This window comes from Mirounga angustirostris, unplaced genomic scaffold (assembly GCF_029215605.1).
Source record: "Mirounga angustirostris isolate CCGP_5_RB_7025 unplaced genomic scaffold, mMirAng1.0.hap1 SCAF_11, whole genome shotgun sequence".
NCBI lineage: Eukaryota > Metazoa > Chordata > Mammalia > Carnivora > Phocidae > Mirounga > Mirounga angustirostris.
Genome location: NW_026991719.1, coordinates 26,607,944 through 26,634,026, shown reverse-complemented (window position 1 = coordinate 26,634,026; position 26,083 = coordinate 26,607,944). Strand labels below are relative to the sequence as shown.

Below are 26,083 nucleotides of genomic sequence, written 5' to 3'. Positions count from 1 at the left end.
AGGGTTATTTTGATAAAGTTGGTTTCTAGACCAATGGAGCAGGAGATTGTCATAGGACATATTGTAGCTGAAACTTGTAGTTCCTTTGACACAATCTATCATTGTGTCTTTGTGTACAAGATAGAGAAACGTGTGCAGGAGCCTGCACAGTGACAGAACCGGCAAGAGGCCTAGTTTGACCAGAGAAGGCTGAAGGCTGGCTTTCTGTGGAGCTGAGCTGCGAGGTGTCACGGTGTGTGGCTCCTGTTTGACCTCGGCCTGCTTGATACTTTCACCAGGGACTTTCTGATGAGGACAGAACACATGTTTTCAAATGTAAAAATTGTTTAAAAATAAGTAAGTTTTAAAAATGTAAAAATTACACCAAGTGGGGAAGAATGGCTTGTCTGTTGGCCGTGAGAGTCGGGATTTTGCAGGAGTTTGCTGCACTTGTGCATTGGGCTCAGACTAACAGGAAATCCTTGACGAAGGTGAAAGAAACCAATCCCAGATGAACAAGCAGAGAGTAGAGGAATCACCGGAAACCGCCAAGAACAGCATTTCCCATTATACCCACCACAGCATTAGTACTTTGTGCTGTTCATAAGCCTGAAAAGTTAAAAAAAAAAAAAAAAAAAAAGAAGATAAAGGTCTTGGGATCACTGAATAATTAGTGTGGGAAATTCTGAGGTCAAACAAAGTTTAACGTGTTTCTTTACCAGCAACCTTCTCAGCTTTTAATATGTTAACATGCATTAAGCATTTTAAGAGGCAGATACAGTGTGCAGTGTTTCCATAATTAATTTGATCATCTTTTCATGAAGCACTTTGTTGGATGACTGATCTGCTGGATGCACTGGGAAGCACTGACCCAGAGATTTTACTTGAGTGGAAACCCTGTGTGAGCTTAGAATACAAAACAAAAGAAAGTCATCCAATCCTACTGTCCAGACAAGTGGAGGTACCATTCATTCCCAACAGATCATATTTGGAGAGTAGTCTTCTAAAGGACAGTGGCAAACCAGGGCATGTCCTATGAGAAATAAAAGGAATGGGGGGGGAGCAGTGCCCCTGGGTGGCTCAGTCAGTTGAGCGTCTGACTTTTGGTTTCGGCTCAGGTCATGATCTCAGGGTTGGGAGATCAAGCCCCTGGTTGGGCTCTGCGCTCAGCGTGGGGTCTGCGCTTGCTCGCTCGCTCTCTCTCTCCACCCCCCACTTGCCCCTCCCCCTCTTTCTGTCTCAAATAAACACAATCTTTAAAAATAAAATAAAAGGAACAGGAATGAAGAGGCATGGGACAGACATGACCGCTCAGGTAAAATATTGAAAAGGCTCCACAAAGGGCGCCTGGGTGGCTCAGTTGGTTAAGCGACTGCCTTCGGCTCAGGTCATGATCTTGGAGTCCCGGGATCTGAGTCCCGCATTGGGCTCTCTGCTCGGCAGGGAGTCTGCTTCTCCCTCTGACCCTCCTCCCTCTCAGGCTATCGGTCTCTCATTCTCTCTCTCGCAAATAAATAAAAAATTAAAAAAAAAAAAAGAAAGAAAAGGCTCCACAAAGCCTGAGACCCTCTGGGTTCCTGGTGGGACAGACAACAACAGTGAGGGTAACAGTGGCACACACGAGTGTGGCTCTTGCTATGTGCCAGCCACCATTCCACGCACCTTTCATTTAACTCCTTTAAATCTTAAAACAACCCTATGAGGCAGGTGCTATTCATAGTTCCATCTCAAGGCAGAGGAAAAGTAAGACCCAGAAAGGTAAATTTACTTCTCCAAGGTCACACAGCCAGTAAATGGCAGAGCTGGGCTTTGAACTCTTGGTGGTTGGATTCCGCAGCCTCCGCTCTGCTCTTGGATTTCAGCTATGTGTGATGAAGCACTTTCGACAGGGGTACTTCTGCTCAGGCGTTCAAGGTCATCCATTAAGGATGTTGGCTCCCTGGTACGGCTGACACTTATATGGTGGCTGTCAGAAAACAGTGGCATCACATAAGAGTTGGTGCCATTCCAAAAGGATGAGTTCACTTGCATGGTCCCTTTCATCTTTAGGTTCCATGATTTTTTTCCCCCCAGTTTTCCACAGAGTGCCTCTGTGATGGCACTCTGCACAGAGGAAAGTGCTCCTCCACAAAAGCTTTTGATCAGTACCTCGAATTGATAGCGTTCTGCAGCTAGGAAATTCAAGGTCAAATACCTCATTATAATGTTGTTAAATTTATAGTCAGGGGTAACGGCTGGACTAGTGCTGAAGTGGAGAGCTTTGCAAGCCAAATGACTTCTCGGTCCAAGCCCTATTGCCTTTCTGCAGTGTAGGAATAGATTTGTCATTAGCGAACCACATTCCAAGAGAAGCAACATGGGTTTGCAATGTAGATACTCATTACTTGTTTGATACTAAATAACCCCTCCCTATGTTCAGTTTCAATCGGTCTTGGAATTGGCAGTGTTCTCTGGTTCTTGGCAAAAGCAAATGAACATCCTCTCTGTAGAAAGCACTTGCATTCTAGGGCTCAAAGTATCTCCAGAAGATTTTTTTTAAGGTCAATGTAGTACATAATAAAAAAAAATTAAGCACCCAAGAACCCAAGGTGAGTGAGAACCAGCAGAAACAGCAGACTGCAGGAGCAGACCCATAGTAATTTCATACTTTGGAATCAATAGATGGTGTTTTGAAAACCATGTTTACTCTGTTAAAAAAAAAAAAAATAACAGCTAAGATTGAAAAATATCTGCAGGGAGCCACAGACTTTGTAGAACTGACCTTAAAAATGACCAAATAGAACTTGTAGATGTTAAAAAGTACAATAACCAAAATTTAAAACTTACTGTTTGGGCTTAACAGCAGACTGGATGCTACCAAAGAGAGAAAGAGATTGAAGGGATTGTTAGAAATGAAGCACAAGGAGGGCCTATGCAGACCAACATGGGCCAGGTTGAGAGAGTCTAACGTTTATCTAATAGATTTCTGTAAGCAGAACAGAGGGGAAATGGAGACGAGGCATTATTTGTTGCGATCATGACTGAGAAGATTCCAGAGCTGACCAGAGACGCTAAAGATTCAAGAAGCCCAGTGAATACTAAAAAAGTATAAATAAACCCTAGAAACACAAGATAGGAAAAAAAGGACAGATTACCTTCAAAGGAGCAATAGTCCGCTTTACCAAGGACAATTCCTAACAGTAACAACAGAGAAAGTAAAATAAAAGTGAAATAATAATTCAGTGTGCTAAAACAAAATAGAGACAAAACCAAAAAAAAAGAAAAAAGAAACCCTTTCAGTCTAAAAATCTATACCCAATGTGAATAGCTGTCAAGAATATGGATTTAAAAAGGAGATTTTTCAGACCAAACAAAACCTGAGAAATTCTCCTCCAACATGACACTTACAAGAACATTCTAAAGGATATACTTAGGCAGAAAGGATCCCAGATGGAAAATGTGAGACAAAAGAAGCAATGAAAAAGAAAGAAAAAGTGGCCAATATATTGGTCAATCTAACAACACAAAAAAATTAAGACGCCATCTTGTAGGGTTAACGAGTAAACAGCAGTAGAGCAGGAGGTTTGGGTTCTAGGAGCATCTCAGCTCCTAGTCTGTTGTATGGCCTTTGAAATGCTACCTCCCTCACGTGTGTCTCAGTTTTCTCGTCTGTAAAATGAAGCTCCAGGAGCCAGTGTTTTTTAAAGCCTCTTCATTATGATTCCATGAAACACTGAGAAATAGATCGTCTAGGAAAAAACAAGGAATCAATAATTCCTGAGTTGGTTTTTCCTTAACCTCCTTTGAAATGTTATCGATAAACACTCGGCATTTTACTTCTGGCTCACTCTTACGTATCTGTTCCGAAACTGGAGCTAAAGGGAGTGTCGAGGCGCAGGTGTGTATTTTGCTCGCCTTTCTCCACATGTTGGTTTTGCTTCGCTTTCTCGTCATCCAGCAGCCGAACAGAGTAATGGCAGGTTACCCAAGCCTTAGGGGGTAGGTGGCTCGTGTGGCTGCGAGGGGGGCATTGGCAGAAACAGGCTGTGAAAAGTGGGTCTCATCGCACCACCGCTGTTCTGAATTTCTTAATGTCTGGTCTGTACTGACATGTGCCTCCTTTCCTTTCTCCCCTTCTTTCTCTTCTTGCCCCGTGCCCCCCCCCCCCTTTGCTTTTCCTCCTGTCCTGCACAGGCTAATAATAAGCCTGAGATCGAAGCAGCCCTATTCCTAGACTGGATGCGACTGGAGCCCCAGTCCATGGTGTGGCTGCCCGTCCTGCACCGGGTGGCTGCCGCGGAGACTGCCAAGCACCAAGCCAAGTGCAACATCTGCAAGGAGTGTCCCATCATCGGATTCAGGTATCAGGAACCCCCCAAATGGCATTGTTTTTTTTTCTTCGTGTCTCTCACCTTTTTCAGATTTGATCTTTTATCTCCTGTGCCAGTTGCTGTCAGTTTGTTCCTTTCCCAAGTGACTGCCCTGGTCCCTGGGCTAGTTTGGTGGCTCTGACTCATTAGGCAGGTGGCCCTTTGCACCTTCATTGTGGAGCTCTGCAGGACCGACTGACCACCTGCCTCCTCAGAGATACCTCTGCGGCAGGGGAATGCTGATTCACGGTGCCGCCTCCTTCCCGGGGCCAGTGTTAACCATCTCTTTGGGTTGTTGTTTTTTTTTTTTTTTTTCTGTTGCTAGAAATTCTCTAGGAATCAGTTCTAAGACTAAGAGATGGTTTTGTTTGGGGAGACCTGTCATGGTAGTTCAGTTTCTTATTCACTTTGTCCCACTTTTCCTCCCTGAACTCACAAGAATTGTTTCAAGCAACCCAGAACGTACTTCTTGATTGGTGAATCTGATTACACTCTTGGCCTAGTATCCTAATGAACTTCTAAGGGAATATAAAGTATGCAAGTAAATGAAAATTTCACAAAGCAGCTTAAAAAAGGGAAAGATTCTTTGTAAATTTAAAAGGGAAAGAGATAGGAAGCATAGCAGGTTATTCTGATATTCTTAAAAATGTCACGGAAAACAGTTGGCTCTTAAATCTTCAGCCTCGGTGACCTGTTTTGGGAGAGAGGGGATATTGTTAAATGAATTAATCTTACTGAACAAGAATCCCAAATCTAGATTTTGAAATGATGCTGTATTTCAACATCTGGATCAACAACTGGGTTTCCCTAGCAATGACTCAGCCGTCCAGTTGTCAACTAGCTTTATGGTCTGTGCCTGTTCAGAATCCACTTAACAGCTAAGTAAATACTCTTTCTCTAGTTCTGCTCAGACTTGTTTTATTTCTTTGCTTCCTAATAACTACTTCGTACCATTCGTGTGCTTTGTATTCACTCCTCTTTTACCCCTGGTGTTTGTCCTTCTGTACCTCATGTTGTGACCAAGAGGTTTTCGCAAAAACCCTTAGAGGTTTCTAAAGCCTAGCTGGACAACCCTGAGTAGACGGTACTCACAAAGGACACAGTTTTCCTTCCTTCCTGGTTTCTGGCCCGTACAAACAATGCCAGGGGAGATGGGGAGGGGAAACCGCAGGGGACTGCGTTCCAACACTTACCTTTCTGCTGTCAGCTTCCCTGGCTAGCTAGTGAGGTTTATGTGCAGGGGGAGGTTTCACAAAATAGGAAACGGGGGTGCTTTGGAGGATCTGAGAGTGCTGTTGCCTTTAATTCTTTTGCCCTTATCGAATTAGATTATTTTGGGAAGCGGCGCTTCTCTTTCTTCCTCCCCCTCTCAAAAGATGGTTGGGATCTAAAAAAGGTAGCTTTTTCCCCACATCCCCATATGTGGCAGAAGGAATATGTTTATTTGAATTGGCTAGCATTCTTATCTGAGAAAGCAAAAGGCAGGGAGAATAGGAAATAATAGCGTCTGCTGAGAATGGGGGCGGACGTACCACCTCGTACTTACAGATTACAGCTGCTTTTAGCCAGCCCCAGTTTGTCTTTTCTTGGGGCTTCACTTATCATTTGTGGGTAACGTGGTGGTGCAGGGTGAGGGGGTGGGGGCGGTTCTGAAGAGAGAGACATAAAAGAGATTATCCAAGTAACTACCTGGAGGTGAATCATGCCAGTCAATCAGAAAATGTGATTAAAGCAAGATGCATTTTCAGTGAGAGTCCTTGTTTCATTTGCCTTTATTTTGTGAAATTGCTTCCTCATGATAAATTGTTTTGAAAATAATTGCTTCAGAAAAATGTTTGTCCCCAGAATGGGTAGGGGGCCTGCAGTGCATCCATCTCTCTCTCCTGGAAGTTCTTTCAAAATCTTGCATTTGGTCTTCAAAAGACTGGAAGGTTGCCAGTATCTTCCTACTTAATCTGAAAGGGTTCCTCGTGGAGTTTAAATGAGAGCTGAAGTTTTCTTCCCTCCTTCCATATGTTTATAGGATAGTCTTCCTGCCAGAATGTTTTGATACTGAAGGAGGAGCACCAGAGATATGTAGATGGAGGAAGTTAATCACTTACCTGTGGGATTAATGAACATTGCATTCTGTTTCATGAATTAAGACCATGTGGAAGAAGGTTTACTAAAGAACGTTCTTTGGGAATTGGATTTGAAGAAATACATATGTGTTTGTTTTTGTTTTTCACCAGGTACAGGAGTCTAAAGCACTTTAACTATGACATCTGCCAAAGTTGCTTTTTTTCTGGTCGGGTTGCAAAAGGCCATAAAATGCACTACCCCATGGTGGAATACTGCACTCCGGTAAGTCAGATGCCTCCCTGGCGTGAGAGTTTGCTCGCCTGGAAGGAGTTTCCCTTCTGCACAGTATTGCAAATGATGTGTGATGCTGGGGTTTATGAGTTCCCCGGATGTTCCCCAGCTAAAGTGGCTCCTCACTGTAGGCTCCAGATTTACTTGATCCTAGTGCGTGGGGTGGTGCCGAGAAGACGTTTTCACGTTGATTTTGCACAGCCCTAGCAGTTGTGTGGAGACGTTTCATGGCCTTGGGGCGGTGCTGGGTGTTGGGGTAGGGGGTGATGTGGGGTTCCTCTGAACCTCTTATCCATTGCTTTCAGTCAGTCTTGCTTAACTCATGCTAGGCATTTGCCTTTTTATTTATTTACTTATTTTTACTATTTGTGTATGTATATATACATATATATGTACATGCGTGTGCCTTTGCCTTTTAAACTACTCTGTGAAGTAGGTATTATTATTATCATCCCCTTCCTACAGATGAGGACTCTGCGGTCTTAAGGTTAAATAATTTGCCCAGGGCTCTATAATTAGGAGGTGGAGCTTTCTCCCAAGATGTTGTTTTGGGGAAGCGTTCATTGGCTCATAGAACTTTGAAAGAATCGCTGGTGACGTGGAAAGGACATAGACTTGGTGGTCAGACACACATGGGTGTAAATGTGATGTTCTTTAAACACTACCTGCTTGCTATTCAGTGCCCGCTCCGTGGCACTGACATTACCTGGGAGCTTACTAGAAATGCAAAAGCTCAGGCCCTGCCCCTGGCTTCGTAAATCCGCCCTGCATTTTTGCAAGATCTGCAGGTGGATGCCATGCACAGCAAAGTTTGAGAAGCTCTGCTCTCAAACTTTTATGCTCTTCTTTCTCTCTTCCATCATTAGAGCGATGACCCAGGTCTTTCGCTGTCTCTCTCACTTGGATTCCTCTTACAAAGGCATTCAGTGATGAAGAATGAGCCACGCAGTGAATAGAATGATACTCAGTGGGTGAAACGTGACATCACTGTGGACAGAATCGTTTTTAAAATACTGCAAAGTGTGGCCAAACTTAAGGTCAACTTAAGAGTTCTACAAACTCCCATTGATCGAGTAGCCCTCGTAGTTGCTACACTTGTTTTTCGCCATAACAACTTGTTGAGATATTACTGCAGCCATTTTACAGGCGGTCGGAGCCTTGGAGAGTTACTAGTTACTGCTATGCCCGGCCCTGTTTTTGTCTATAGACTTGGCTCTTGACCCCCACTGTCTCTTCAGTTACGGAACAAGTGCGCTGAAGCAGAGCACTGGAGTGAGTACTCTTTTACCTTGAGATCGTACTTTTGTAGGTCTGAGCTCAGTGCACTTTCCCTTTCAGACTACATCGGGAGAAGATGTTCGTGACTTTGCCAAGGTACTAAAAAACAAATTTCGAACCAAAAGGTATTTTGCGAAGCATCCCCGAATGGGCTACCTGCCAGTGCAGACGGTCTTAGAGGGGGACAACATGGAAACGTGAGTAGTGGCGAGCGCAAAGCAGTCTCTCATTTGACATATATTTGAGCTCCTCTCAGCTGAATGCCCTCCTTCACTCCCAAATGCAAACAGTCTCTCCTATTTCTTTCTTTAGATTTACTTTAGCCGAAAAGAGAAAAACAAGCTGATGGTCAATTGCCATTTTCCCACGTTAGTTGTCCCGTGACACTTACCTGTTCCAAAGTGAAACCTGATCTCACAGGAAAGAAAGTACACGACAGCTACGAATTCCCTTATAAGAAATATGGGACTGTTTACAAATGAGTGATTCCAGTCTTTCATTTCGGTCTTCCTCACAAATCACTAGGCGTCTGTCTTTTTGTATCTGATTGTGTGGTCATACCTAGTTGCTTTTATCTCCTTGAAAGAAAAGACACTCACAGGAAGTTTCGTCACAGTAAGTAGCAATGATTCTCATGATCAAAATGATGATACCTCCACCTCTCTGCAACCTTCTCGTGTTTCCCAACGGATGGCAATCGCACACTTGTTTTTCTTTCACCTCACTCTCCACCTTTGTTTGGCCGTTGCTTTCATGGTTCATTCTTAATTGGTTGGATTTTATTTATTTTGACCTCTCAGTATTTTTTTAATTAATTCATTTTATTTATTTATTTATTTATTTATTTATTTATTTATTTATTTATTTATTTATTTATTTATTTATTTAGTGGCTGAGTTTGCCTGTGTCTCTCTTCACCACCTCATTTTTTGTTTTGCAGTCCTGTTACTCTGATCAACTTCTGGCCGGTAGATTCTGCGTGAGTACTTCTGCTGAAGGGGGCTGCTACCACCAACACATTTGCTTGCTTGATTTGACAATCTTTTTTTCTGTTGGTTTGGTTTGGTTTTTAAGGACACATTAATTTTCCCTTCCTTCATTTCATTTTTTTCCTTCCCGCGGTAAGACGTTTAGAGTGCCATCCACCACAGAGCGGGAGAATCAGAGTGAGGTTTCCAGGTCCCTACCTGGTCAGGTTTTAACCAGCAGACATCCTGGCCTGGAGTCAGTCATCAAAGAAACAAATGGGTTGTTAGTTCTGTTCCTGAGAGACATGTTTACGTATTCTTCCATGATAAGCTCCTCTGATTGCATAACAACATTCTTGAGCCATATTTTTTGAGATTCAATACTTCAGGACTTTCAAAAGGATGACGGTTTGTTCTTTAGGGCCTGTTACAAGTGGACCATTACAAATCAGCAGAATTTGTTTTATAGTAGGATGTGGAGATTGATGGAATAATTTCAGTCAGGTGTGTGTACTTCTTATCATGCTACCGGACTAATCTTCATACACATATACACACGAGTTTCTCAGTTTTGAACTAAACTCACTTTGCTCTCCTCTCCAAACTAAATATTCAGCTCGTAAATACTTATACATTTACAACTGGAAGGAAAGTATACTATACACTATTGGTGTACATTAATAATGCTAATATTAGATACCAACAGATAATTGGTTTATCTTAGAGTTTATAATGTTATTAGAAAACTCTGGGGAGTCGGTGATTTATATATTAGCAAACAAAGCGTGCATTGTTTTAAAGTTACATTGTGTGGAGTTTTTATAACAAAGTTTTGTTATTTCAGAGCGTACTTAATTAAAATATTTAAAGTCAGACAGCTCTATTATAGAGAGAAGGAAATGACCAATTTAGAAGAACTCAATTTATTTTTATTGGGTCTCTTTTATTGCTCCACCATGTAATTTAATTTAAAGTATATCCTTTTTTAAAAATCCTGTAGTGATAAATGCAAGTTATTAATTGAGGTTTATTTTAAGTCTTTATTGGCCTAAAAGAATTGTAAGGCGTCCCTTTCTTTGTTAAAGCTGCATTATTGTGCCCCTTAATTTTGAGATATGGTACCTATACCTGATTTTTTTACTCATCAAGGGGAATTATTTAGATTCACTTCTGGTTTTTTGCTATTCGTAGGTAATTGTTTTCCCAAAACCCCAGGTAGTTTATTTATTTATAGAAGTTTGAACCTTTCCTAAATGAAAAACTTCGAAACAAACTGATGGACTGAAATCCTCACTAAGTGAATGGATTTATTCTGTGTTGGAATAAGTTTTAGCCAGTTGAAATATCCAAAAGGCAAATGTGCTACAGAATAACTTTAAAAATGCATGGATAGAGGTAACACAAAATGATAAGCAAAAAATAACAATTCCTTGAATGGAAAAAAAAAGTTTATTGAATATATCAACTAATGAGAAAAAACATGACAAGTGAGTTTAATGTCACTTATTTTAAGTAGAGGGTGTTTGTCTTCAACTTTGAAGAACTATCAAATTAATAACATCCTATATTAAAGTATCTTCCTCTAGAAACTAAAACAGAATCACTTTGCCTTTTTATAAAAAGTCTGTTCAATTATTCAGAAATAGTGGGAAATTATCCTTTTGAGGAAGAAAACCAGACCCAGCAGGCTATGGTCCCTATTTCTTTAATACCAGCATTTTTATTAAAGTCTTTACTCAGGGGATTTTAAATAATTTATAAAATATATTGCAGAGCTCTCCTATTTAGACAGAAGAACCAGGTCCTGAGGTGACTTCATTTTTGCAAGAATTCCCTCTGATGTTAACAGATTCTCATGTGGATCACAGAATTTGAACGTTGACTGAGATACAGATCTTTTGTTTTTCCTCAGCGGAAACCCTTATTTACCTGTATTTGTCATATTTTTCTTAATAACTAAATCTAGCCTAAACCTTTTATATTGTTTGCCCAGAAATGAGACAAACAGTATCCTTTGAGCTATTCTGCTTTGAAACCTAAACGGATGAAAACTTATTAATGGAGTTTTCACAAAAGAGAAACCGGTGGTGGGTGGGGATGGAATTGGCCATTAATAATAACAGGACTAATCCTTCTGGGTATATCGTTTAGTGTGTAGGAAGTAGGAAGGGAGAACAGTGTTCTTACCATCTCTCGGAAAAGTGTTTCAGAAGGCTTTGCATTTAGTTTTGTTTCTGGACTAAGTGGTTTTCTACTTATTCTTGGTTTTTTAAATGCTCCTTCTCTGAACAGTACTCCCTTTTGGCTCATTTTCTGGTCTAATAGGTACCTCCTTTAGGGTACTTCTTTTTTTTTTTTTTTAGGAGTTCCTGTGCTTATGCATGCTGTGTTAGGTGCTACTTAATAACAAAAATCACATGGAATTAGCCTCAAGGCTAAGAATTAAAGTGCTGCATAATATTTTCTGTATAAGATTTTACTAAAGTGTTTTGGATTTACATGCCTAGTTTTCTTGGTATAGTTATGCTCAAAGGTCTCAGGTTTTCTTTCTTCTGTACACTACCAAGGTAGCAACCATTAGAAAGGAAAACACTTAACCATTTTCTTCCTGGTAGACTTTTAGCTTATCAGCAGTATGTAAATGAGAAAAAAAAAAGAAGTATGTAAATGAAAAACTGGTTTGTTCCTGAAGATAGGGCTTATAAACTAAATGATCCAAGTACTAAATTATTTTGACCTGCTGTGAATATTTTAAAACAAACCTTAGCATTTTTCTAATGCACTATTCCAGGATTCTAAGAAATGATGTGAACTCTACCAAACTAGAGTGAAGATTCACACGGAAATCTTTGGATCTGCCTAGTAAATTGGGTGGCCATCCTTGTTTCCTCATGACAGCTTAAAGGTCTTTGTAGTTCATTACAAATTGGATTAGAGTGACACTTGACCTAGACAACACTGGTTTCATAAATGAGACATTTATATTTCAAGGAAGATCTCAGTTCCCTAGTTGTTTCCTATACTGTGTTGTAATCATTTTAGGATTGCGTGTCTTCTTTAAGGAATAGGGATTTCGAGCTTATTTCCTAGGTAAGCCTAGATAACTACATGTTGTTGTTTTTTTCCATGTAAGTAAAAACAAATGTATTCTTCTTAGTGTTTTGACCACATCCATTAATGGTGTTTAGACGCTGGGCTAAACCAGTCCTCACTGAATAGGTTACTGGGGACTTTTGGATCCATGCCTTTATGTACGGGCTTTCTGTGTCAGGACAGAAATGGAAGAGAACTTTTGTCTTATTCCATTTACGACCGAAAAGCACAAGTCCAAACTGGTTTTCAGAACAGATGGATTTTTTTTTCCTAAGGTTAATCCAAAAGATACCATAAAAACTTCAAGGGTAGTTAATAGATCAGATACAAAAGGGTAGGGAAAATATTAACCTTACCAAATTTCTTAGTCTCTGGAGCTTAAAAAAAAAAAAGTAGGGTTTTACACCCCAAAAGCATATGGACTATTCATGCTAACGCTCCCCTCTAGTTTTCTTCTCTGTATGTTAGCACACAGTATCCCTACTAAGAAATACTGCAGATATTGTGACATTTTATTGGATTTAGTCGTTCTTTTTTTAAAACATCGCAGTATCATTGTGGGTCATTCAGTTTTATTTTGTGAAGTAGTAATATGATCCTGCTACTAAATTGTACTACATTGGTGGATATGTTACTTCCTTACAAAACAGCACAGACCAAGATATCCTGATGTGTGGGATCTTAACAGAGCCTGGCCTGGCCTCCTGGGAATTAAAATCGTTGACTGTAAACGTACTAAGCAAAAGTACAGTTTCCATTCAGTAAGAAGGCAGCTAATAAATGGCGTGGCGGGGGGGGAAACTACTTAAAATTTTTAACCACCTAGTGCCAACATAGTCTCAGAACTATAGGATGTAAGAAATGACAAGGTAGGAGGAAAAAATGTCACAAAGAGATCGTCCACCCTTCTATAATTGAAACATTCCAGAGAAGATTTTGATCTCTTTTGATGGCTTTGGGAAAAAAAATGAGAAGTATGAGAAATTACCTCTCAACCTTGGATTTAAAATAGTTGATGATATATCTAAGATATAGGAACAACCAAATGTGTGCATTATCCACAGCATTAGAAGAAAAGCATTTTAGGCCATATATATAACATGACTGTGTGGTGGGGTTTTTTTTCTCCATTAATGGATGGTATCTGTGACTAATCACATTTTCTGCCTTATAGGCCCGCCTCGTCCCCTCAGCTTTCACACGATGATACTCATTCACGCATTGAACATTATGCTAGCAGGTATGAGACTAGTTGAATGCCAGGCAAATATTGATTGAAATAACTAACCAAGGAAAGCTAACCTATAATCATTTGAAACAAACCTTTTCTTTTTCCCCCCCAATCTTGTCTGATTTCTACTAATCCACTTGCCCTCTAACTTGCATGCCATTCCACTGCATGCTGTTTTTGAACACCAGTAAGAGCATTAGTCCAGAACAATCTCCCCTCATCCTGGCCTTTAAACATTTCTGATAGCTTTGCTATGTTTTGCATATGGAGCACGTTTAAAGAATTGGCTTAGAAATCATCTCACCTTCTTAGAAAACTGCTAGACCAACCATCCATGGGTGAAGAAATGATACTATGTTCTCTAGAGCATATGAAAGCATTAGCTTTCTATTTGCGTGCTTATTTAGCATCAGATGCTGTAAAGAAAAGAATAATTAATTTCCTAATCCGTGCAACTTTTTGTCCCACCTTCTTTGTGTTTCAGCGAATTTTTATGCCTAAAAACCGAATTGCTAATTGTAAGCTATCTTATGCTCGTTAAAGAAGTCTGTGAGAGTTTGGTTAACTTTTTTTATTTTTTAGTGGTAAGAAGATTTTATTATTGTCTGAGGGGAAGGAGGTTTTTGAAGGTAAAAATTGGCAGACTGTTCAGAGAGCTTGCTATGAGTCCATCCTTTATCAGTAGTCTAACTGCTAAACGTGTTTGTCAACCGTGGGAAGCATTAACTAGCTATATAAGTCTGTCATCAGGGGAAAGCTTTAATTGTCTTTAAAAAACAAGGGGTAGTGAAGGTACAGTGTATTTGTTGGTAGGGAAGCTTTTCTTGTAAAAACAAAGGCCTGCTCTCGGTGAAAGCAAGATCAATTTGTGAAGAAGAAGAAGAAAAAAACAACCAAGTACAACTTCCCTTTTAATTTATAGCATAAATGTAAAGCTCCTAACTAGCTGGGGTCCACCACTCACTGCGTCAAATGGTTAGGGCAACACACACATTCTTTAATTTGAAGGAATCCTTTCTCTTCTTGACATGATTTATCCTTTAGTTTTCAGGAATGTTCGATTAGGTCTTGAATAGATTCTAAGAAATCACATAAGTTTTAATGAGCTTTTACGTTTTTTATCAGGCTAGCAGAAATGGAAAACAGCAATGGATCTTATCTAAATGATAGCATCTCTCCTAATGAGAGCATGTAAGTATCCTGTCTCTTTTTACAAAATGTTCCTGACGATGAAATTGCTTTGAGGGCTTTAGAGGTAGGGTAGTGCAGAAGATAGGAATTAGCATTAGACTCACTTGATCTTTCAAGGAGCCATTCGTTGACTTTTTTTCCTTTGACTCTTAACCACCTGACACGGAATGAGCTCATCCAAAATGTGGCATTACTGGTATTCCAGAGTAGCAAAAACAGTGGGCCTTATTTAATACCGGATTATCACAAGTTGCAGAGGCTCAAATATGGAAATTATACGAAATGCTTAATCTTTGACCAAACCTGCCAGATATTTAAAGGGGTTGGATATTAATTTTTAAAAGTGATGGCTAAGTAGTATTTTCTCCACTCCGGGAGCGGACATGTAATCTTGGTATGGTTGCATTGGTGTTCCCATCTGGTAGGTTAGTTGGGCATTTTCCTTCAGAGATCCGAAGTAGTAGATTTTTGTGATTTAGCATCTTCGCTAGCTAAATCAGGTGAGGCAATCTGGTGAAGGGTTTCAGAAGAGGAAGTACAAATTTAGGTCGAAGTTGTCTAGTGGACTGATAAGCCAGGCCTGTCAAATAGAAGGGAAGAGAGAGCGCAGTGCCAGAAATGGTAACAGGGAAAGAGTGTCTTTCTTACTGAGTTGGGGAAGTGTTCATATTGAGGAACACAGAGGAACAGTGCCATGAACCAAGGGCCCGAGGTGGAGGGAGCCGATTAAGAAGCTAATATGTAGGAAAAGATAAGGATCTGCTAACCGAATAGATAATTTAGAGAGAGGGGGAAAAAAATCTATTCAAAGCACAGCAGTGTCTCTACTTCGATAAGTTACGGATGTCTCACCACTTTGTCATGGAGAATCTAGGCAAAGGGAAGAATGAGTGGTAAATTTATCATGTCGTTGGTGTGGCAGCCCAGCGTCACACTCCGATAAGGCAAGAGCCTTTGTAAGGATTAGGCTGAGGGAAATAGTATCCGAGTGGCATGTATACATAGCTGGTTATTGAAGACATGAGAACAAATCATCTGGTAGCTAAAGGTGATCACCTGCCAAGGTGAGTGTTGAATCAAGTCGACACTCAGTCGTTTGTATATGACTGAGTTACTTAAAACGAAAACAACCTTTTCCCCAAACAAAAGTAACTGTGGTACATTCTCTCTCTCAGTTATGGGGATAAGTATTAGTAGGTTTAGTATATAAAATACTTTGACAGGAAAATATGTGGCCAAAGAATCAACCAAATGTAAACAACCTGAATGATTTGCTTCTTTGTGTCACCACTTTTGGTGATTAGAAGCTCTAGCACATTCAAATCATTTCAAGTTGTATCTGTATAATAATGGCTGCCGTTGACTGCCTGCCTGAGAGAACAGTAAGAGAAATTTAATTATAGCTCTGTTGTAATTAAACACAGGAAGTTCTTGCAATAAAATTTCAGAATTTGGGAAGAGGGATAATAAATTAGGTAGTAAAACATCTTTTTACAATTGTTAAATGAAATTTAGCTTTAGCTCATTCTGAGGGCATAAAATGCATTTTGACTCCGTATTAGATGGTAAAACTTTACCATGACCTTTTGGGGGCAGATCTGGGGAAGTTGTTTGGGGGATTGGTTGACTTCACTTAAATGTTGGTTTTTAACACCCAATAATTATTTTTAGACAACTTTTCACTTCTCAACCAATTACCTGGCTTGACAGACCAAAATCATTTAAGTCATTTTTTCCTGAATACATGAATTGTTTTTCAACTCAGAAGACTTAGAGAGGGGAATATTAACATACCATCCTACTCATATCTAACGAGAAACAAAGAGCTTTAGCCTCTCATTAAGAACAGAATGAAGTTCTTATAACTTAGATGTGCACAGGCTTCTAAGGAGCTAGGAGCAATACATTTAGAAAATAATTTCTCCTGTGTATTAGAGAGTTCCTAGTTTTAAGGAAACATTGCAGCTGCCTCCCCAAATGTAAGCCTTTTGCTTCTTTGTTCCTGAAGATTAGTCCTTAAAAGCTATTCTAAAGAATGAGATGCTCAGTCTTCTTTTAATTAGTCATCCCAGTGGCTTTTTTTTTTCCTTCTAGTTTTTGTTTTTCTCTCTGAACAATAATTGAATGAAACCATCATTTGTCTCCAGTTTCATTATTGTTACCATCTTGCCTCTATGGCTTTTGTAAGTTCAAACTGGCTTATTAGCAAAGCAACACTTTGTGGTCACATTGTCCTCCCCTGAAAAAAATATTAATTATTGTAAAGGCTGCAGGGTTGTTTTTCCTGGTCATTGTCAACAAGAGCGTGGGTTAGTGAACAGATTATCTTGACAGGCTTGGTAGTAAAAGCATTATAGAGCCATTGTTATGTCTTTTAATATCTGTTAACTGTTGGTTGAACAGTCAACGTAAGAGTCCCAGTATTTCTGTAATTCTGCTACTCATTTGCCCATGTAAATAGGCCAATCAAATTCATTTGAAAATTTGAGCAAGAAATACTTTGAATTGTCACCAATAAGATCATAGATCACAAGCTCAAAAGTCTCAAAATGTCTTTAGAAATAGGAAAAGGGGTCTAATTAATGGTTAAGAGCAAATGTTTCTATTTTTAAATTCACACCTGAGTCCCTGACCCCCAAAGCAAAATAAGGGGGAGAAAAAACCAAAACCTTTGATTTTATTTTCCAGAGATGATGAACATTTGTTAATCCAGCATTACTGCCAAAGTTTGAACCAGGACTCCCCCCTGAGCCAGCCTCGTAGTCCTGCCCAGATCTTGATTTCCTTAGAGAGTGAGGAAAGAGGGGAGCTAGAGAGAATCCTAGCAGATCTTGAGGAAGAAAACAGGTGAGTTTTCTTTCTAGCTTTGTCATTGGTATGCAGAGTGCATACACGTGCGCACATAGAAAAGCACCAGGAATCTTCACTTAGTCATTCTGTGTCTAATTGTTTTCTACAATAATCTGTTTAGCTCCATTTACAGATTCTCTCTCTCTCCTTTTTTGTTACCTGCAAGAAGAAAATGAATGCGATAGTATAATTAAGAAGTCCTAATTTAGGGGTGAGAGGAATTAATGCTAATGATGGTGACTGATTTGTTGCATGTGTTTCAGAGGCTTTGATTATGTATTTGAGAATAGAATTTAAGAACAAAGCAAGTCCTTTAATTTCACGATTATATGATTTGTACATATATTTGGCCATATTGTCTATCTCAAAGCATTTAAGAAAGTAGGTTCGTTGGCTTGGTCGGATCTGGGAACGAATTCATTCATCTTATTTTCCATCCTCAAACACGGAAATCGTTAATGCTCACCATCATAGCAGGTTAGTGAGACCATTCCAGTTGTCAGTCATCATCTGAAAAAGCTGTTCGCGGAGAAATAGAAACCCTAGAAGTGAAAAGCCTGAAGAAGATTCACAATGACAGCAGAGAGGACACAGGTGTCAAAATCTGGGGGTACTCTGTGGTGTCAGGAAAATAGAAATCATTGGACATTGACTTTTGTGTTACATTTATTATATCACAGGTCTCTTGGTTAAGAAAGGCTTTTACGTATGATCACTTCTACCTCACTGTGCCTTCTTTAGACAAATGCCACCAGGCAAGTCTTTAAAGGAGCAGTTGCTCAAATTTGTGGGACTTAAGAACCTTTATCTCTTCGCTTTAGCCCAAGGCACCAAGACCTGTGAATCTAGACAGCGCAGTGTGTCTGAGAACTGGTGCCCTGGGGGGGAGTAGGTCACCTCAAGATGAAAAAGCGAACTGCCATTCATCCATTGCTTTCTACCGCCACTGTCCTCCATCTAGCTCTTAAAACCCCTGACCTGTGGCCATGCTCTTATCCAGTTGTCTTCTCTTTACTCTCTTTCTCGCCCCTCCAATAAATCCTCCATACCGACCTGAATTGTGTATCTTTCCGGAACCAAGACCCTTCATGGCATTCTTCCTTCATTGCATTTCTGCATCTAGAAAAAAAAAACAATCCAGCTTTTCAGCTGAGCACTTAAAACCTTCCAGAATTTTCTTTTGACTTCCTTTTACAACATTATCTTCCTTTGTGCCTGTGTTCCAGCCACGTTGCTGTAGCAGCTGTTTCTGAATACATCCTGCTCTCATCCACTTTCTGAGTCAAGCTCAAGCTTGCTTCTCAGCCTACCCACTAACCCCCATCCCTTCCATATCTGATGAGGGAGTCCTACCCATCCACCATGACCTTCCTCAAAATAATCTTCTCCATAGAGCACTGTTAGATCCCGACATTTGGAAGTAATCGATCTTTTGCCTATATTCTCTGAGTCATGTGAACCTTTCTCAGAGAACTCCCTGACTGGTTTGCCTTTTTATTAGTTATTCCCATTGCCTCTCTCTAACAAGACCGTGAATGCCTTTGGGTCAAGGACTGTGTCTTCATCCTCGTAATGGTCCCCTAGAGTTCCTGGCACAGTGTGAATACTTAGGGGGTAATCAGGAAATGTTTGGTAAAAACCTCACTTTAAGAATACAGCAAGGTTGTCCCATGAGTACTGTCCAGGAGGCAATACGGAACATTATTTTTGGCCTTATTTGTAAGACTGGCACTGAAGATGATGGTAGATACATTTCCCCTTCCTTTATTGAGGATCCTCCTTAGTATCCATCTAGGTTAAATCTATAGTTATTTTAGGAGTCAGAGTCAAATAAGAAGGAAAAGTTGGGATTGGCATAATAAGTAGAATTTGATGTTACCCAGGAATAAAAATATTTTTGTACAATAGGATTGTTGCCATTATGCAATATATCTTTCCATGTCATTGGGTAAGAGTTTTGTCTTATGTGTTGTTGGCACACTTTGCTTCTGTACCATGACAACCAGACCAAAGGGTGTTGGTAAAGAGTACTGATAACTATCATTTCATCATTTCCAGAGCACTTTAATGTATTTTGGGTCATTTAATCTCCCTTAAAGCTCTGTCAAGAAGATGGACGGAGAAATGCTGGTTCACAGAGGTTCAAAGGGCTTGACCCAGATTTCACAATCAGCCAGTGGCAGAACCAACTTCCGGTCCAGATTTTCTGACTCAAAATAGCCAACCCTTGCACCAGAGAATAAAAAAGAGTCATTCTATGTAAACAGAATTTACATAGAATTGTGGCATATTCCCTGGAACGTACCTTGACTTGAGGCAGTATTCTTTAAGTTGTTTTTTGTTTTTTGTTTTAAGTAATCTCTACACACACCGTGGGGCTCAAACCCATGAGCCTGATATCAAGAGTCGCATGCTCCTCTGACTAAGCCAGCCAGGAGCCCTGAAGCTGTACATGAATAAACCAGTTCATGTACTTGTGGTACAATGATAACCACTTTCTCCTGAAAGATATCCAAGACCATTCCCCAAGAATGGGATGGTTCATTCTGTCAAAGAAAGAAAAAAAGAAAGAAAATGACACCAGGGCTCCTTACAGCTCTGAAATGAAGGATCTGATGTTGATGCAAGTCTTTGTGTAAGTCCTCCCGACCTTCAAGTAAAGGTCAAGATGAGCTTCTTTCTTCCTTCCTCCACGTTGTCACATTTCACTTCCTACCAAATTCCAAAGAAATGTCTCTCCAGAGCTCCCCTCCCGAAAGTACACTGTCTGGTTTCCTTTGCTCTGTCCTCTCTTAAGAGTTCCGCTCAAAGAGCTTCAGAGCCGTAGCTTTGCCTTTATGATCCCTGAATTGAGTGATGCTTAAGGGGCTTTAGTTCACCCTTTCCTGTCCTTCCTCTGAGAGAACCCAGGGGCTCAGTAGATGCCCTCTCTCAGGGCCCACCAAGCTGACTGTATTTCCTAAGTCAAACTGGGCCATATAATCAGACTAATACAAGCATACTTTTAGAGAAAATGGGAATGGATATTTAAAGATTTCTCATTTATTTGAGAGAGAGAGCGAGAGCACGCGTGTGCACATGGCACAAGCCGGGGGAGGGGCAGAGGGGGAGAGAGAGGGACAAGTAGACTCCCCGCTGAGCCCCATACGGGGCTCAATCCCATGACCCTGAGATCATGACCTGAGCTGAAACCAAGAGTCAGACGTTTAACCTACTGAGCCACCAGGTGCCCCGGGAATGGATATTTAAAATTGAGATTGTCCCGTGTCCCTTGGACATATACTTACCATATCTATGTGTATTTTGTGTTCCTTTATTCTGTAGTTAGGACTTACCTCCAAATGACAGATAGCAAAGGAAAGAGGCTTGGAGATCCCCATTCCTGAGGAGATATGTTCTTAAATTCCGTTATTCTTCACAACACCTCCCCTTGAAAAAGAGAGAATGGTTAATGTTGAAGTGTCTCAGGGGTGTGTTACCTCGGTCTTTAGGATTCCATTTCTCCCAGTTGTTGAACATAGCATTCAATAAATATTTGTTGAATACTGAATGGAGCGCCTGGGTGGCTCAGTCGTTAAGCGTCTGCCTTCGGCTCAGGTCATGATCCCAGGGTCCTGGGATCAAGCCCCGCATCAGGCTCCCTGCCCAGTGGGAAGCTTACTTCTCTCTCTCCGACTCCCCCTGCTTGTGTTCCCTCTCTCACTGTCTCTCTCTCTGTCAAATAAATAAATAAAGTCTTAAAAAGAACTGAATTCATGAAATGAAGCTGAATTTATTTTAATTATAGCACTCACACATGTCCTTTTGACTAAAATTATTGTTAAAGCCTAATTTTTATAAAGCGATGCCTTTTAAAAGCTGTTTTTCTGCTTGTTTTTCAAAATACTTCCCTTCTCCAAACTTCTTGATTAACCAAGCATTGCTTTGTCAGATATTTAAAAGGTTAAACACCCATTTTCCAAATCCTGGGCCGTGTATGTCTCGCCCATTGGCATTCTCTTGGTTGTTGGTTAATACTACAAATATAAAGTGAAAGCTCTGAGCAAAAGCTAAATCTGACTCTGAATTTTCTCGAAAGCATCTCATAAGCTTGGGTGACTAGTGACTTAGACAGTCTTGAACGTTTCACTTCTGCATAATGTCTCGTCCTCACTCCGCAGATAATTCAGATTCACTGTCATTTAATGGAGACCAGTTGGATATTGAGAATTTGATCTACTGTGTGTCCTCAGCATTGCAAGCTCAGAGTTGGCTTTTTTTCTTGCACAGATTCAAAAGCCTGCAGTCTCCTAACTGAAATTAGTAGTGTCAGATTCCAACGTATTTTTCTCTGCACTGTCTAAATGAAGTAAGACTTGCCCTGAAATTCTAGGTGTGACCCTAGCAATGAAAAGGTAGCCTTTGTGAGAGACCAAAACTCACTGTCATCCTGCTGCCTGCATAGCAAATTGATTAGATTGTTCTCGAGTCTAAAAGGAGCATAAATACTAACCAGATTCACTGAGAAGTCTGAAGTGAATTAAAGTTGTCAGCAGACGTTTCATGACAGCAGGGAACTGTGGGGATTCCTAGTACCTACTTGGTACCTTTCATAGGTCTTGTTGAGTGACCGGACACAGTGTAGTCTAAATTTGAATTTTCCTTGCTCCTTTTCATTCCTCCAGTGATTATGCCAGATTGTAAATGTTATACTCCCAGAAATTCTAGATGGATTACTTACGCCACAGAGCTGAACTCAATGGAAATCATGATCCTGTTGCTTTACTTGTAAATGATGGGCCCTGAGGCTGCCGGTTCTCTGCACAGTGTCCACGGTCTTTACTTGTGCTCCTTAGGCCTTTGTGCGAGTCTGCAGTGCTGGTGAGACTATAACCAAGACGAAGGGACGCTGAAGGGGGTCAGGAGTGGGTCTTCCAAGCAGCGGGGGGAGCAGAAAGTGTCAGGGGGAGGAACGGCAGGGAACGTGGGGGAAACTGCAAACAGCTGTGTTACTTTTGTGGCAAGACACGAAATGGGAGCAGATGAGGCCAGACAAGTGGGCAAGGCCCGGCTAGGAAGGGCGTGGTGCCGCCTCACCTAGGACAGGGAGCCACTCAGGCTTCTGCCCGGGGCAGTACTGTTACATTTACACTTCCATCCATCCCTCGGGCAGCTGTGTGGGGGGTGACCTTGAAAAGAACTATCCCGGAAGAAGGAATTCAAATTGGGAGGTAGCATGGAAACCCCCAAAAGAGATCACTGGGGCCTAAAGCCAGGCAACAGAAATGGGGGCGACAGGCTGAATGTGAGTGGTATTTCTGGGCAGGGGGGCAGAGCTGCGTGCTGTGGTGGTTCCACAGATCTGGGGAGGGAGGGATCGGGTCCCAGTTCTGGAGGGCACGTGGCGAGCTGATGGTGGTTTGCCTCGTGGACTGACAGTTCAGGAAGAGGAGAAGCAGGTCCCTTCTTCATCTCTCTTTGTAAAACAAATATCAGTTTATAAGGTTTTACACTGTTTATAGACCTCCTTCCTCAAGGGTCGAATAGCTAGAAGCCGGTGAATGGGGTGTGGGAGAGGTTGAGTTGAGAGCCTGGGGACACACCCACGGGTAAATGTCTGACAGTCAGAAGTGGAATTGTGAAGCTTCCAGAGATACTAGATCTAGGAGCCACCAGCTCCCAAGTAGTAGTTGAAACTGTGAGAGTGAATTTAGCTACCCAGGCAGTGTGTGGCGGAAGGAGAACACTGGGCTTGGTGGAACTCTGGAAGATTTGAACATTACAATGTCAGTTTAATTACCTTTCTAAAAATAGGCCGTCATGCACATTAAGTGAAATCCAAATGGTTCAAAAAGGCACATAGAGAAAAAGGAGTCCTTCTCTGGCCTTCTCCCCTGGATGTAGCGTTCCCAGCTCCAAAGGTTACCACCCGTGTTGGGTTCTTAGGTATCCTTTCATAAGTAATCTCTACACTAAATCTTTGCAAATATATTTGTGCTTGTTGGGATTATTTCATACAATACCATGTGGGGTTCACCCTGGTCTTCCCTTTTTACTTAAAGATCCCTAATAACTTCTACATGCTGGAGGAATATGCCAGAAAAAGAGGGGAGGAGAACTTGGGGCTGATGGGAGCATTGGTCCCGAGGAGGCAGGAGGGAGAGTGGTTATGGGCACAGGAGGAGACTTGGCTCTGAAGGGGAGAAGGGCCACCTCTGAAGACAGTGTGATAGAGGAAGAGCTGAGGGTTTGGAATGGGGGCAGGGAGCATGATGGAAGGAGCATCAAAGGTCCTGTCGACCTCACCTGTAATTAGTGGAGATGGATTTTCCTAGCTGGTCTGTCCATTTCTTTGAAGTTGGATTGCGGGGGGGGAAGAGGAGGAGGATGTGAGGAATTTCATGAAACTAGGCCTTCATGTCACTTGGCAACATGTGCCCCCAAAGCCAAGGGCTGCAGAGCTTAGTTAGATAAAGGGAGCTAGTTTTCCTTCAGAAATCAGACATGCAAGATCTGTTTTGGCAAGGGAAGCCAACATATGAAGAGACGCTTTGTGAAGAGAAGCTGAAGGGCAGACACATTGAATTTAATAAGGTAGGCAGGAGTCGGCCGACTTCGCTCTACTCGGTCATGGAAGGTGGAGTCACCGTGATTCAGAGGCTCAGTTTCCAGCTAACCAGTCCAGTAATGAAATTTCCTTCAGTTTATCCAGAGTTAATCAAATTAAAGCCTGAGGGGACCAATTCAGCCTATCCAGTTCATGGAAGGGGATGGATAACCCAGAAAGACAATTTATTTCTCCCTTGATCCTAATTCTCTTTATAACTGTCTTGTTATACTAAATGTATTCATGTTGCCTTAAACCTTTTTGGGGAACAGCATGGCATTTCAGTACAAATACTTCATCTGTTGAAATGGGGAATATATGTTTTTGAGAGACTGGAGTTGGCGCTCCATTCCAGGTCCTCTGTCTCACAAACAGAAATCGTGGAAATGAGAATAAAAATCACACTGTTGTCTGGTGAGCTGAGATTCTTGGCGCAGGAAATTACATAGTGTTGAAGGACTATCAGAAAAACCAGAGAACCCTTCTGGTGACAAGAATATTCAGCATTTACAGGTACCGCTGCCCTCCCCTTGGACCGCCTGGTTAAAGGTGAAGCTCTTAGAATCCAATGTCCCTTTTTAGATCCTTCATGAAGACCCTTACCGACTTTTTGGCTTGCATTACCGTGCCATCCTGCTGGAGGAGAACGGGTTGTGGTCCTCACTTTCTTTAGTTACTTTTCCAGGCCTAAGGATAGAATTCCAGTTCAATTCAGTAGATAGATGGTGAATGCATAATGTGTTTTTCAAAGTGCCTGCACTACAAAGATGACTAAGCCTTGGTTCTTACCTTCATGGAGCTCAAAATTGGAGAGAAGGCATTAAAATCCAAGCAACTAATGATAAACAACTAATTATAACCCATTGTTACAAGCGCTCTGGGGGCACAGAGGTGAAGGATTAATTCTGTCGGAGGGATTGGAGAGACTTTCACCAGGGGAGTTGAAGCTAAAGACCGAACAGGACTTTTCCAGACTGAGGGAGGGGAGAGGAGGAGCCTCCCAGACTGGTGGGGCAGAGAGTAATGTGCAGCCAGAGCACGAATGACGGGAATGAGAGAGTAGTGGGACGGTAGGTGGAGACCACCGTGCAAAGGGCTTTATACATCCTGTTAAGTAGTTTGGGTTTTATCCTGTAAGCAGTTGAATGGTGAAGGTTTTTTGAGAAGGGGAAGAGGGAGCTAAAGCTGTGGAGATTGGTAGAAAGATCGTGGAAACAGTTCACTGAAAAATGGCCAGGTTCTGAGCTAAGGGTGTCATAGGCGAGTGAAGACTAGATGGGGAAATGCGAAAGTCACTGAATGAATGGGGCCAGGGAAAGATGGAGGAGGGAGAACTTGCATGATAGGAAAATTTTTAATTAGGGAACGGGGAAATGATCATTCAAAACCAAACCAGACAACCATAGAACATATAGGAAAAGCTACTGATTGCATAGGGAAAACGAACTGGGTGCAGGGGCCATCAAGTTCTATCTGTCCAAAGAGATTCAAGGGGCAATTTGCTATAATGATTTTATGTATTCACTTTCCAAAAAAGGACTTGAAAAAATGCATAGCGATGAGATTCCCACAGTCTGAACAGTAAATCAGTGAACATAGTAGGGATTAGCAGAGTTGATGTAATTGAGATTCAGATTTGGTCCCAGCTTCCCTGCTGCCAGTGGGATAAGAGGAAACATGATTTGTTGATCTCTGAATGTTGGATGAGAGAAGCATGTACCTTCCTAAGGAAACACCATTTTCCTGGCTCTAAATAGTAACAAACAAAAAAAAAAGTCATTTAAGCACCATGTCCTTGCTATGGACAAGAACTGTTGTGAGTACATATAAGCTCTTATCTAATCCTTACAGTGACCCTATGAAGGAGAAGTTGTCTCCCAAGTAAAGACCCCGTGGCACCAAGTATGAAGGACATGTCATATAGCTAGCAAGGAATGGGGCTTAGATTCAAACTCAGGCGGTCCAGGACTCTTAAACAGTGTTAACACTTAATGTGATCATTGGCTAGTGTCCTTTTTATAACAGAGACTGAAGAAAATTTTATGTGATTGCTTCTAGTGCCTTTGACAATTGCTGAAAGCTTAACATTAAAGGCCAAAGAAATGATGATATTTCTCCATGGAAGAAGGTCATTGTTGCCTAAAATATGTTCTGTAGAATACCTCTAAGATACTCTTAAAAAAAAAAAAAGTGATTCCAAGGACAG

The 26,083-nt window shown here is 41.2% G+C and overlaps 1 protein-coding gene across 14 annotated transcripts in view; it reads left to right on the top strand.

Moving 5' to 3' along the window:
- DMD (dystrophin) overlaps positions 1-26,083 on the top strand; it is a 2,113,108-nt gene that overhangs the window by 2,041,100 nt on the left and 45,925 nt on the right. For 11 of the 14 annotated variants that reach the window (XM_064573900.1, XM_064573902.1, XM_064573903.1 and 8 more), the window contains 7 exons: positions 4,153-4,319; positions 6,560-6,671; positions 8,019-8,155; positions 8,899-8,937; positions 13,194-13,259; positions 14,376-14,441; positions 17,130-17,288. In XM_064573900.1, the coding sequence (XP_064429970.1) occupies positions 4,153-4,319; positions 6,560-6,671; positions 8,019-8,155; positions 8,899-8,937; positions 13,194-13,259; positions 14,376-14,441; positions 17,130-17,288 (746 nt within the window). The remainder of the gene's footprint in view (positions 1-4,152; positions 4,320-6,559; positions 6,672-8,018; positions 8,156-8,898; positions 8,938-13,193; positions 13,260-14,375; positions 14,442-17,129; positions 17,289-26,083) is intronic. The other 3 variants (XM_064573899.1, XM_045876169.3, XM_045876181.3) reach the window with 1 other exon arrangement.